Source organism: Rhineura floridana, chromosome 3 (assembly GCF_030035675.1).
Source record: "Rhineura floridana isolate rRhiFlo1 chromosome 3, rRhiFlo1.hap2, whole genome shotgun sequence".
Taxonomy (NCBI): Eukaryota; Metazoa; Chordata; class Lepidosauria; order Squamata; family Rhineuridae; genus Rhineura; species Rhineura floridana.
In genome coordinates, this window is record NC_084482.1 from 153,563,581 (window position 1) to 153,576,461 (window position 12,881).

At 44.1% G+C, this 12,881-nt stretch overlaps 1 protein-coding gene across 11 annotated transcripts in view; it reads left to right on the forward strand.

Annotated features, from left to right (window-relative positions):
* The window catches only part of PLXNA1 (plexin A1), a 460,921-nt gene that overhangs the window by 343,379 nt on the left and 104,661 nt on the right, over nucleotides 1-12,881 (forward strand). For 10 of the 11 annotated variants that reach the window (XM_061618384.1, XM_061618391.1, XM_061618386.1 and 7 more), the window contains exon 13: nucleotides 11,420-11,571. In XM_061618384.1, coding sequence (XP_061474368.1) covers nucleotides 11,420-11,571 — 152 coding nt within the window. Of the gene's footprint in view, nucleotides 1-6,530; nucleotides 6,749-11,419; nucleotides 11,572-12,881 lie in introns of those variants that run through there. The other variant, XM_061618394.1, reaches the window with a different exon arrangement.

Below are 12,881 nucleotides of genomic sequence, written 5' to 3' on the forward strand. Positions count from 1 at the left end.
GAAATCAGTTTGACAATACCACAACAAAGTGGTGAGTCGTAAATAGGCATTTATTTGATTGCTTACTGCATTTATGAGATGACTCATAAAATAAATTCTCCAGGTGTCATGCAAAGATTAAAAGCCTAACAATAAAACCATGCTACAATAAAACCCAGAGGAAGATTAAGAGACAATCAGCGTAAAAGTAAAATACAAAACCAGCACAATAAAATGCCATAGACAACACAGAACTAAAATTGCCATCAAATGATTATGCTAAAGCCACCAAATGCCACAGGAACTTAAAAGTCAGATCTTACAAGACTTGGGAGAATGAAAAAATCTTAACCTGGTGCAGAAAAGACAGTATGTGCATGCCAGGCAAGTTTCCTAGGGACAGCATTCCTTAGTCAAGAGCCACCACGGAAAAGGCCCTCTCTTGTTGCCACCCTCCAAGGTTCAGATTGAGGGGCCTCATAGAAATAGGCCTTTGTAGATGACCTTAGGGTACAGAAAAGTACACCAGGGAGGAGTCATTCCATTAGGTATTAAGGTCCTAATAAAGCTACATAGGGCTTTATACGTCAAAACTAGCACCATGAATTGGGTCCAGAATCAGAACAGCAAACAAGAGAAGTTTATAACATCTGGTCCCAGTTACTGTCCTTGCTTCCATGTTTTTGCGCCAACTGAAGTTTTTTTGAAGGCAGCCCTGTGTACATCACATTACAGTAATCCAAATGGGAGATTACCAAAGCATGGATTATCCATCTCCAGCCAGATTATCCACCTCCAGATAGGGTCACAGCTGGGATACGAGCCAAAGCTGATAAAAAGAGTTCCACACCACTGAGGTCACTTGAGCCTCTAAATGACAATTACAGATCCAAGAGCTCCCAGGTTCAACCCCATGGCATAGGTCCTGCGGAGTGTTCATGGAATGATCTAGAAGGGGAAGAGGAGACTGGGGCCCAGGAGAGGGAACCTGTGGATAGCAAGAGGCTGAAACAGGGGAAGGCTTTGGCTCTTTAGACAGTGGCAGCACTGACCCCTCAGTCCCAGTTCCTCCTGAAGAAACGATGCTGTTGGACAGTGAGCTGGCCCCTGTTCTTCCCCTTCACTTCCCCTCATCACCCCCACCACTGCTGCTGCCTGTGCTGTAGGGGAGGGGAATCAGAGGCTGAACCAGAGACAGTGTCTGGGAAGATCTGCCTCTGCCAAGGACACTCCTGCTTATCCACAGAAGGGCACAATTAACACCTGCTCATTACCTGGTTCGTAGGAGCAACCACTTGTTAGCCCAATTCCACTTAGAGACACTTTCCTCACACAAATAGAGAGAACCTATCCTAAACCTTCTTAAGGGTCTGGAGGGAGCATGTCTAATTGCTGCAACAACGTCTTAATTTGAGTAGTCATGCTTTGTACTGCTGTTTAGGGATGCAGAATCCTGTGTAACCTGTAAGGTGATTTATGAAATGCTCTAAGCTGACATTCCATATTAAACGTAATGGATAAAAATATACCAGTTAGTCTGAATCTGTATCCAGTGAGGTTGGCCAGGATACCCCATTAGTCTAGACTGTGGAACCACCTACTGGCGGTGCCTTCTGACTGTTGACCATTGAACCGCACTGTCACTGAGTCTGTTTTCCATCAAGTCTGAAAAACTGTAACTAGGGGGAGTTATGTCTTTGCCCAGTCTGGGAACGGACTGCCAAGGCCGTTGCTATGGTAACCGTCTGATAGACTGGGAAAAGTTCTAGCAGCTATCTGTGTTAAGCTGAGTCTTCTGTGTATTGCCTCTGAACTGAGAGGTTGTCTTCTGTGTTTATCTTTGGAGAGAGACGTACCAGAAGGGGGGTGACTGAAGAAACTCAACATGTATTTACTCTTAAGCCTTTGGCCATAATGTCTTAATAAAGACTCTTAACATGCTCTAATGCTCTGAAGAAGTTTCTTGCTCAACTTAACTCCAACGTAATGTATGCTGTTTCACGCAACAACGCACACACGTCAACACTGACTTGCCTGGAATGAGCTTCATCTTTTTAGCTTTGGATTGAGCTTCATCTTTTTAGCTTTGGATTGAGCTTCATCCTTTTAGTTTTGGATTGAGCTTCATCTTTTTAGCCTTCATCCAGTCCATTATCATGGCTAGGCACCAGTCAAGCATCCCCACAGCCTCACCTGGTTTTGAAGAGGAGAAATGAGATGTATGACAATGTGGCTACACGGTAGACTGGTGGAGGAGGTAAAAGTAAAAAAGAGCATGTATAAAGAATGGAAGGAAGGACGCATCACCAAGGAAGAGTACCGACAAGCGGCTCGGGCTTGCAGGAATAGCGTAAGGAAAGCTAAAACCCAGAATGAGCTGAGGCTGGCGAGGGAAGCGAGGAACAACAAAAAGGGTTTTTTCAGATATGTTCGAAGCAAGAGAAAGACCAAAGAAATGGTGGGTCTGCTGCTCAATGAGGATGGCAAAATGTTGACAGATAACAAGGAAAAGGCAGAACTGCTCAACGCCTATTTTGCCTCCGTTTTCTCCCCAAACGGGAAGAGTGTGCAACCTTGCATCGGTAGCAATCTCAGTAAGGGGTCGGGATTGCAGTTCAACATTGATAAGGAGATAGTCAGGAAATACCTAGTTAACCTAAATGAGTTCAAATCTCCAGGGCCTGATGAACTGCATCCCAGAGTATTGAAGGAACTTGCTGATGTACTCTCAGAACCTCTTGCCATCATCCTTGAGAAATCCTGGAGAACGGGAGAGGTGCCGGAAGATTGGAGACGGGCAAATGTCGTCCCGCTCTTTAAAAAGGGTAAAAAAGAAGATCCGGGGAATTACAGGCTGGTCAGTCTGACTTCAATACCGGGAAAGATATTAGAACAGATAATAAAAGAGTCCATTGGCAACTATCTAGATGACAATGCTGTGATTGGTAGGAGCCAGCATGGGTTTGTCAAGAAAAAATCCTGTCAAACTAATCTCATCTCTTTTTTTGATCGGGTCATTAGCTTAGTAGATGGTGGAAATGCTGTAGATGTCATCTATCTAGATTTCAGCAAAGCGTTTGATAAAGTCCCCCACGACCTTTTGATTAGCAAACTGGTCAAATGCGGACTAGATGGAAATACTGTCAGGTGGATTCACAACTGGTTGGAAAACCGTAAAAGAGTGGTCGTCGGTGGCTCTGCTTCGGACTGGAAGGAGGTTTCGAGTGGAGTGCCACAGGGTTCTGTCCTGGGGCCGATACTCTTCAACATTTTTATCAATGACTTAGATGACGGGGTGGAGGGAATCCTTATTAAGTTTGCGGATGACACAAAACTGGGAGGGATAGCTAACACAATGGAAGACAGGAATAAAATCCAAAGGGACCTGGATAGACTAGAAAATTGGGCTGAAATTAATAAAATGAAATTCAGTAAAGACAAATGCAAGATTCTGCACTTAGGCCACAAAAACAAAATGCACGGGTACAGGATGGGAAATACCCGGCTTAGCAGTAGTGCATGTGAGAAGGACCTTGGAATTGTAGTGGATCGCAGGTTGAACATGACCCAGCAGTGTGATGCTGCGGCAAAAAAGGCAAATGCGGTTTTGGGCTGCATAAACAGAGCTATAGTTTCCAGGTCAAGGGAAGTAATAGTCCCACTATATTCTGCATTAGTCAGGCCTCATCTGGAATACTGCGTTCAGTTCTGGGCGCCTCATTTTAAGAAGGATATAGACAAGTTAGAGCGGGTTCAGAAGAGGGCGACGAGGATGATAGCCGGTATGGAGAACAAGTCTTATGAGGAAAGGTTGAAGGAACTTGGCATGTTCAGTCTGGTGAAGAGAAGGCTGAGGGGTGACATGATTGCACTCTTTAAGTACCTGAGGGGCTGTCACATAGAGGAGGGTACAGATTTGTTCTCTGCTGCCCCAGAGGGTAGGACTAGGTCTAATGGTTTTAAGTTGCAGGAGCGTAGATTCAGACTGGACATTAGAAGGAACTTCTTGACAGTAAAGGCAGTTCGGCAATGGAACCGACTGCCTAGGGAGGTGGTAGGATCCCCTTCGCTGGATGTCTTCAAGCAGAGGCTGGACAGCTGCCTGCGGGAGATGCTCTAGCTGTGGATTTCCTGCTGTGAGCAGGGGGTTGGACTCGATGGCCTACAAGGCCCCTTCCAACTCTTATGATTCTATGATTCTATGTGTATGGTTAGAAACACACTCCAAACCTGCAAATGACCTCAGTCAGTGGTTTCATGTCAGTGTTGAACAGTATGGGGAGAAGCTGGGACCCCAAAGCGAAGATGTCATGGGGTCAACCAGAGATCCCCCAGCACCACCTTCAGGAAATAGCTGTCCAGGTATGACCCTTCCACCAAGGCAGACACCCAGTTCAGAAGGATGCTATGGCTGATGGTATCAAAAGCTGCTAAGAGGTGAAGGAAACCAACAAGGTTGAACTCCCCTGTCTCCTAATGGAGAGCACCCCACAGCACGATCAAAGCTGTTTCTGTGTCAAAACCAACCTAAGCCTCAATTGAAATGGACTCCAAAAATCAGTCTCATCCAGAAAAGCCTGGGTCTGGTCAGGTACAACATGCTTGAACACATTGCCCAAGAAGGGGACATTTGCCACTGGCCTACAATTATTAAGATATTCTGGATTTAGTGAAGACTTCTTCAGGAGTACTCTCCTTTAAGGAGTCTGGGAACACTTTCTCTCTTAAAGAAGAGTTACAATAATTACCTCCTGGACCCATTCAGTGATCTCTCCCTTCCAGGATGTAATCAGCCAAGAGGGGCAAAGGACAAGCAAAGCATGTGGTTGACTGAACCTTGTCCATATCCGCAGATGATTTTCAGTTAGTGGGGCTCAACTGTGTAAGACCAGACATCTTCATGGATTGAACTGTACCAACTATAGAGTCTTAAGCCATGATAGATACACGTGATTTTACCCTTAGAATGTCTTGCAAGCACACTGCCCAGTGGGGGTTCGACTACATCACCACTACTTGGAAAAGCTCCACTGGGTAACATTGGGAAGATGCAATGGTGGTGCAGAAAACTGCTTGTTCCTCACCATCACTGCCACTGTGTTCAGTTGTGTTTGCTCTGAGTTTTCCTCCAAGGCTAGTCTTTCCTTGCTGGTGGTTGCTTGGGTAGAGGTGCTGCAAAAGACCCAGCAGTCCTTGTTCTTCTGGCTGATGGCAAAGGCCAGATAGTGTTTCCCTCCAGCTCTGCAAGGGTAACAACCATGTAAGTTAGGTTAGCATTTTGTCCCCATATTACAGATGAGAGCTGGGCTTACACTGAGAGAATAGCCGCTTGCCTAAGGTTAGTTATTGAATTCATGTCTATAAAGAGATCTTAATCAGGGACTCCCTGGTTCACAGCTCAGCTTCTTAGCCGGTATGCTATGCTAACTTTGAATGAAACTGAAATTCTCCACATTTAGAATAATAGAATTACTGTTGGAAAGGGCCTTAAAGACTATCTATTCCTTAGTTCTAAACCACACCTGAAAGAGGTTCTTCTAGCTTCCTCTTTGTCCCTATCTCTTCCTTATATCTTATCTCCACCAATTTACTACTTCTGGGATCAGAGGCAACATTCCTCTGAATACCAGTTGCTGGGTAATAACACTGAGAGAGAGCTATTGACCTCATATCCTGTTTGTGGGCTTCCCAGAGGCATCTGATTGGCCACTGAGGAAAACAGGATGCTGGACTAAATAGACATTTCAGCCTGATCCAGCAATGGAGTTCTTATGCTTCTTCAGGAAGCGTTCTTTGGTCATCTTATTCCAGTTTCTTGACTATTTTTCTGGTTAAGAGCTTTTTCCTGTTATCTAGGTGTGATCAGTTCTGCTGATGGTTAAATCCTATTTTTCTTTTCCTTTCATCAGTTGTCCTAGTGATCAAGTCCATCCTTTGGAACTTTTTAAGATAGTAATCCTTCTCAGTTATGTCATACCTTCATCCTTTTTGCCCTCCAAACTAAGCCTTTCTGCGAATGTTCCAGATCCTTTGGTTCCAGACCTTGCTTGCCTTGACAGGAATTTCTGAGCTACACTTACTCACTTATTTAATATCCCACTCTTCCTTGACTTTTCTCAAGTCAACAAATCACAGCAGTAAAACAACAGGAATTATTTAAAAGCAGCAGTCCATTTCAAAAAGCACTAAGAGCCAGAGTTAAGATATGATCCAGAAATAACATCCTTTCCAAAGCTCATCTAAAAGTGGTCTCAAAGGTGCAAGGTATAGCTATCCCAGGAGACTACTTCACAATCTAGGTGGTACCATTTCAAAGACCATATCCCTGCCTAAGGTAAAGCACATCACAGTAAGTCTGGAAGTGGACTTGAGCACTGTTCTTCAACCTTGGGTCCCCAGATGTTCTTGGACTTTAGCTCCCATCATTCTTGGCCATGGCTAAGCTGGCTGGGACTGATGGGAGTTGTAATCTGGTAACATCTGGGGATCCAAGGTTGAAGAACAGTGGGTTAGAGCATGGATAATTGAGACTATGTTTTTCTCCACAAAAGTCACAGCTGGCATACCAGATGGAGTTGATAAAATGCAGCTATGGCCACTGCTGACACCTGAGCATCCAGAAGTCAGGCCAGATCCAGGAGTCCTCTCATACTACAAACCACATAAGGCGGAGAACAACCCTGTCCAGAGCAAGCTTGCATCTCTTCCTGCATCATCAGCTCCTTTTAAACAAGAGGATGAGGCTAGAATCCGAAATCTTGATTCAAGATATTCACACTGACTCCTGATCATATGGTATGGGGCTCTCACAAACCAATTCTGTCTAAACCCTATTACCTGAAGTGAGTTGTCATGAAGAAGGGAGACAGGTTTGTAGTATCAAAGTTACTAAATTGGGTTGATAATGCACATACTGTTTACCTGCCACTTTTGAGCAGTTGCATGTATTAGGTTCTAATGATACTCTCTACATCATTAAATAATTAAAACTAAATTAAGAACTTGTCACACTAATTGTAAGCCCCATGTAAGCAAATCAAGTAGTGTACCTTTGCTTATATGCATGCAAAGTTTGGAGGGTTACATTGCTGCTTTTCCCAACTGCTTCTCTGGCTGAAGCCTTCAAGTCCTCACAGGCTTCATTGGCACGCTTTGAGGTAATATTTGGTGGCTTCTTGTGCCTTCTAAATGTTGGCTATGCTGGCTAGGGCTGATCCAATAGTAATGGGAGTTGTAGTCTAACAATGCCTGGAAGGCACCTTGATGGCTACTCTTGTGAAAAGGTCAGCTTCAGTGCAGTGAAATGATGGGCACTCTGCAGAAAAATGCTATATGTAACCTTTTCTCCTAGAAAATGTTGAACTGTTTGGGTCATTAGTTTACTTCTCTAGGGGACATAAATAGATTTACAGCAGATCTTTGGCTAGAAGAGGCGAACAACTTTGCTTTATTGTGCTTTTGTTTCATTTGCTCTGTAAGACTGTGCAAAGGGTTTACAATCTTCCTGTCTCTTCACAATAATGATACTATGCCTAATGAATTAGTGCAAGATTAATATTTCCACTTTACTTATGGGGAACTGAGAGATGGTGAGTCAATAATCAATGTACTATTAGTTCTTCCAGACTTGTCTTTTATCAGCCTGGCTTGAGATTGCACTCCAGAATCTTGACCAAATACAGTCTTTCTCTCTCTCACACACACACATGCTTGGGAAGCAAGTCCATCTTGCTAAGTAATGTGCTACTGATGTCATTATTGTTTCACCTTTGAAGGCCTCTTCTCAGAGACTCCTAGTAGAAGTTTTGCTACCTCACATGAAGATTGAAGGTAGCTGTGTGTGCTTTCTGAGCTCTTGTTCATCTTGGCATCTGCAATCTTCTTGCTTTCCAGTTTATGTTTAAGTGGTGTATTCTCAGCTAGAATTTATGCATGCAGGCACAGAAGGACCATTCTGAAATGAAATGATCAAATGGCCCAGCTAGTTAGCTGATGATTCATTATCTCATCTTTTGGGCGCTGATAGATCTTGTGTCCACTTCATTTGGCAGATCTGAAGCGTTTGTGTTCTGAAACCAAATAGCAAAAGGGGGCTGTTGTTGGTCATGGATGGAACTGGGGTGGGAGGCGCTCTCTCTCTCTCTCTCTCTCTCTCTCTCTCTCTCTCTCTCTCTCTCTGTGTGTGTGTGTGTGTGTGAGAGAGAGAGAGAGAGAGAGAGAGATCAAGAAAAAGCCAGGTTTCCCTGCCAGTTCTAGCTCCCAAGTGCCTTGTTTAGCTGCGACCTTCCCACATAGTGTGTCAAGCAGTGTCAACTTTTTCCCAGAGTTGCTGCTCCCCAAACGTGTGGCCCTTGTCAGTTTTGCTGCAGCGGAGGAGAAATATAACATGCCACGGCAGCCTTTAACACTAATTTAACAATACCAAACAAACAGCCACGTCTCACCAAGTACCCCAGAGGAGCCCAATTTAGGAAAGAACGACTCTGCTTGCCTGCTGCAGCAGCTGCCTTAATGATTTCTGATCCAGGACTTTAGCAGATGATTGGATTGAATTTAGGTGAACAGCAAATCTCCAAAGCTCAGATCAGTTTGACTGTTGTATAAATTCTGAGGCATAGCATGTGGTTGCCCTAGGCCTGCAAGTAAGTTAACTCATGGAGCGGCCTGCAAGTCAGAGAGCAGAGATGATGAGAGGCAGGGTGTGTGGGCCTTGGTTACCAGATCCATATTTGCTTTGGGCAAGCTACAACCTTTTTGTGTCTTGGCTGGTGGTAATTATCCAGTGCAATCTCTTTGCAGATTCACTAACAGGGCTTGATGTTGTTTGCAAGGCAAGATTTGAAGAATAATTAAAAAAAAATTGTGTTTTAATGACTGATGTTTTTCAAGATACCCAAACAAGGTATCAACATTTGCACCATCCCCTGGGGCTGAAGGAAATAGCTTTCTGTTAGTTTGCTACTTCCCGCCTACCAAGTCTCCCCCTCCTACCCCAGCTGATGAACCCTGTTGAAGAATGAAAGGGCCCCTGTTCTGGGGGAGAGATGTGTCTGATCAAGAAGACCTGTGATTCTGAGAGTCCAGACCTAACAGGGATTCTATCTTCCTTTTGGGGTGGCTTCTGTAGGAGGTTTGGGCTGCAGAGATTGGAAAACACTAGCTAGAAAAGAGACGCGTCATACATGAGCAGCCTTTTGCCATCTAATTATTGTAGTGCACTCTATATGCTGCTGCCCTTGAAAAATATTTGAAAGAGGCACCTGATACAAGATGACAGGACAGGATGATTGTTGCATATTTCACCCAGGTCTGGCCCCTATTGTTAAATACGGCAAGGCTGTCTGCCTGAGGTAGCGTAGTTGGGGTACTGTTAAAAGGCAGCAATTTTCCCCACCAATTAAATGTATTAATATATTTTACCTCCATGGATGGTGAAGGGGTTGTGTGCCATTTGGATTTTTTGCCTCAGGTATGAAATTGCCTGGGCTGTCTCTGATTACATTTGTGCTCCATGATCTCCATTGGCCCCTTAGAGATATCCAGCAACAAGGAAGATGCTGGCTTAGAACTAAGCAGTTTGGGCCCCCACAGGCCTTAGAAATCTCTTTTACATCTTATGACTCATCTTCACCATTAAGATCAACTCAGTCTGTGCCTTCATAGCAGTGCAATCTCTGCAAGATCGTGTAGTGAGGTAACTTTAGTGGCTGCCTCATAATTATAGAAATCCCTTTTCCTGGAGGTTTGCCAGAGCCTGCACATTTTCTGAAGGTAATATAAGGTTTTTCCGTTGCAGCAGTAGTGGGAAGCCTGTAGTGGTTTTGTCTTGATGATATTTTGGTGCCTCCAGTCTATTTTTAAACATGAGATCGTCTTTGAACATTTGAAGCTGGCAGGATGCAGATTTAAGCAAATAAAAGGGATGTCTTCTCAGGCATAGTTACTACTTCCCAACAGCACCCAACAAGCTTATAAAGCACAGGCTGTGTCTAGAGCCACCAGAGACAATGGGGTCATCAGTTATAATGTTGATTGTTCATGTAAGAAATCTGCAGTTGATTTTGTTATTTGTGCCATAAAAATGGACTGTGACCATTATTGAGGCTTCTCTCTCCTGGAATCCATTTTGTTTGGCTTGGGGTTGCCAGTGATTCAGCACAGAGCTTTTCCACCTGCTTGTCCATTTATCCTCTTATGCCTTGCAGGTGTGTGCCGAGCACCAGAGGGCCAGCAAAATGTGGTGTAAAATTGCACATAATTACCTTGTTAGTGGCAATGGTGGGCCTATGCCGCACTGCTCATCCGTCATCACGCAGTGTGTCAAGCCACACCTGTCCGCTTTATTGGGAATCATTTTAACAAATGAGGCATATCATGCTCTGCTGGGGCTTCCTTCCCTCCCCAGCTGGTGCTGTCAGAAACTTTGTGTGGTGGGATACACTGTAGTTGGTAAGGGAAGAGAAGACCCACTTTACAGGGGTTAATTGGTATCCCCCTTTTGTGGGGAGAGCTCTGGAAAGATTTCACACTGTTAACTCGCAGCATGAAGGAAAAATAGCTTCCGTGTGACTGTCCACTGCACTTGCTAGGGATATGCAGGATGTCTAAATAGTAGGACGTTCTGTGGCATCCTGAAAGATGGTCCATTGCTAAGACTATGAACAAGTCATCATAAGAGAGAAAAGTTCTGCTATTTTTATATCACTATAAGTGCAGAGAGGTATTGTAGACAGTACTTCTGTGAGTCAGAGGGAATAAACAATTAAGAGACATTAACAATTGTGAGCCACCTATTTGAACATTAACAGGGACAAATGAAGAGTCCAATCCCTCCAAGCGTATGGTATGACTGTGTTGGAGCTTATTCTCTGTGTATTGTTTTCACAGAAAGATGGATGCATTTCTTTTTTGCTGTGCTCCAACATGAGGAATCTCTAGGCCCTCTTTAAATATGCAAAAGGTGCTTCCCTTGTATACATGGCCCAAATGCTTTCTCTCCAGTTTCCTCAGTTTTAAAGGAAGGAAGGACTGTAGATCATTGCTTCACAGCAAAGTTGAAATAGTGCCCTGGTTGTCCTTAATTCTAGCCACCTTGCAGGTAGTGAATAATTGGTGGAAATGAGTACCTTGTTTGTATGGCAATACTGTGGTGGGCAGAAAAAAGGATGGTGTGTCAGTGGGCTGTGGTGGGAAGGGGGGATTGTTGTCACTGTTTGAATGACAGCCATCTGTTTGGCTGACTGAGTTTTAAGCATTTATTGTTTTAGTTTTAGCTTACCTGATTATATGTTTGTTTTAAATTGCAATCTGCTGCAATTTGAGCCCTGCCTAAAAGTCTAGATATAGATAAGTTGATAAATAAATGGGTTGTTTGGCATGTGGGTAAACTGATCACAATCATCTAGTGAATCTAATTATAGCCTGGTTTGTTTCTTCCTAGCTGACACCTGAAACAGGCCCCCGGCAGGGTGGTACTCGTTTAACCATCACTGGCGAGAACCTTGGCCTGAAGTTTGAGGACGTACGCTTGGGTGTGCGGGTTGGCAAAGTGATGTGCGTTCCCATCGAGAGGGAGTATATCAGCGCTGAGCAGTGAGTACCCTTCAAATGAGGGATGGAAGAAATGGGCTGTGGGAATATCTTGGTGGTATAATGGCCCTCTGGCTTACTTAACCAAAATATTAGCCAAAGCTTCACTAAAGAAGTGCTGGCCTTGCTGGGGCTCTGGTTACAGCTGGCTCCAGATGCTGCTTAGGGTTGGTGAGATCATATCTGTTTCCCATCCAATCTACATTCACCTCCAGTTTTGGAGCCAAAACAGACATGGTTACCTCGATGGTTTATCTATCTGGGAACTAGTCAGGGGGAGTGCATCCTTGTTGGTTCTGCTGGAACTTTCTGCAGCATTTGATATCATCGGCCATGGTATCCTCCTGGGATGCTTTTGTTGGTATAGGCCCCAGGAACATTATTTTATGTTGGTTCTGGTCCTGTTTGTTTGAAGAATCTCAGAAGGTGGTGATGGGGGTTATTATTTATTTTTATTTATTTATTAAATGTATATCCTGCCCCTCCTCTCAGTAGGAGGCAGAACGGCAAACAAAAACACTAAAGACATCTTAAAAACAAAACATCTTTAAAAATAAATCTTTAAAAATAAATCTTTAAAATAACTTTAAAAAAATAGAAAACCTAAAAACAGTTCCAGCACAGATGCAGATTGGGATAAAGTCTCTACTTAAAAGACTTGTTGAAAGAGGAACGTCTTCAATAGGCACCGAAAAGACAACCGAGTTGGTGCCTGTCTAATATTTAAGGGGAGGGAATTCCCATAACACTAAAGGTTCACTTCCTATGTTGTGCAGAATAAACCTGCAGATGAGATGGTATCTGCAGGAGGCCCTCACTTGCACAGTGCAGTGATCGACTGGATATATAAGGGGTAAGACAATATTTCAGGTATCCTGGTCCCAAGCTGTATAAGGCTTTATATAACAAAACCAGAACCTTGAACTTAGCCCGGTAGTTAATGGACAGCCACTGCAATTCTTTCAGCAGTGGGGTAACATGTTGGCGATACCCTGCCCCAATGAGCAGTCATGCTGCTGCATTTTGCACCAGCTGCAGCATCTGGCCTGGAGGTTACCAGCACATGGACAATAGTAGTCAGACTATCCCAGTCTAGACACGTCCACAGCTGTCTTACTATCCGAAGCTGATAAAAGGCACTCCTAGCCACTGAGGTCACCTGGATCTCTAGCGACAAAGATGGATCCAGGAACACCCCCAAGCTACAAATCTGCTCTTTCAGAAGGAGTACAACCCCATCCAAAGCAGACAATTGACCAATTATCCAGGCTCGGGAACCACCCATCCACAGTGCCTCCAACCTGCTAGGATTC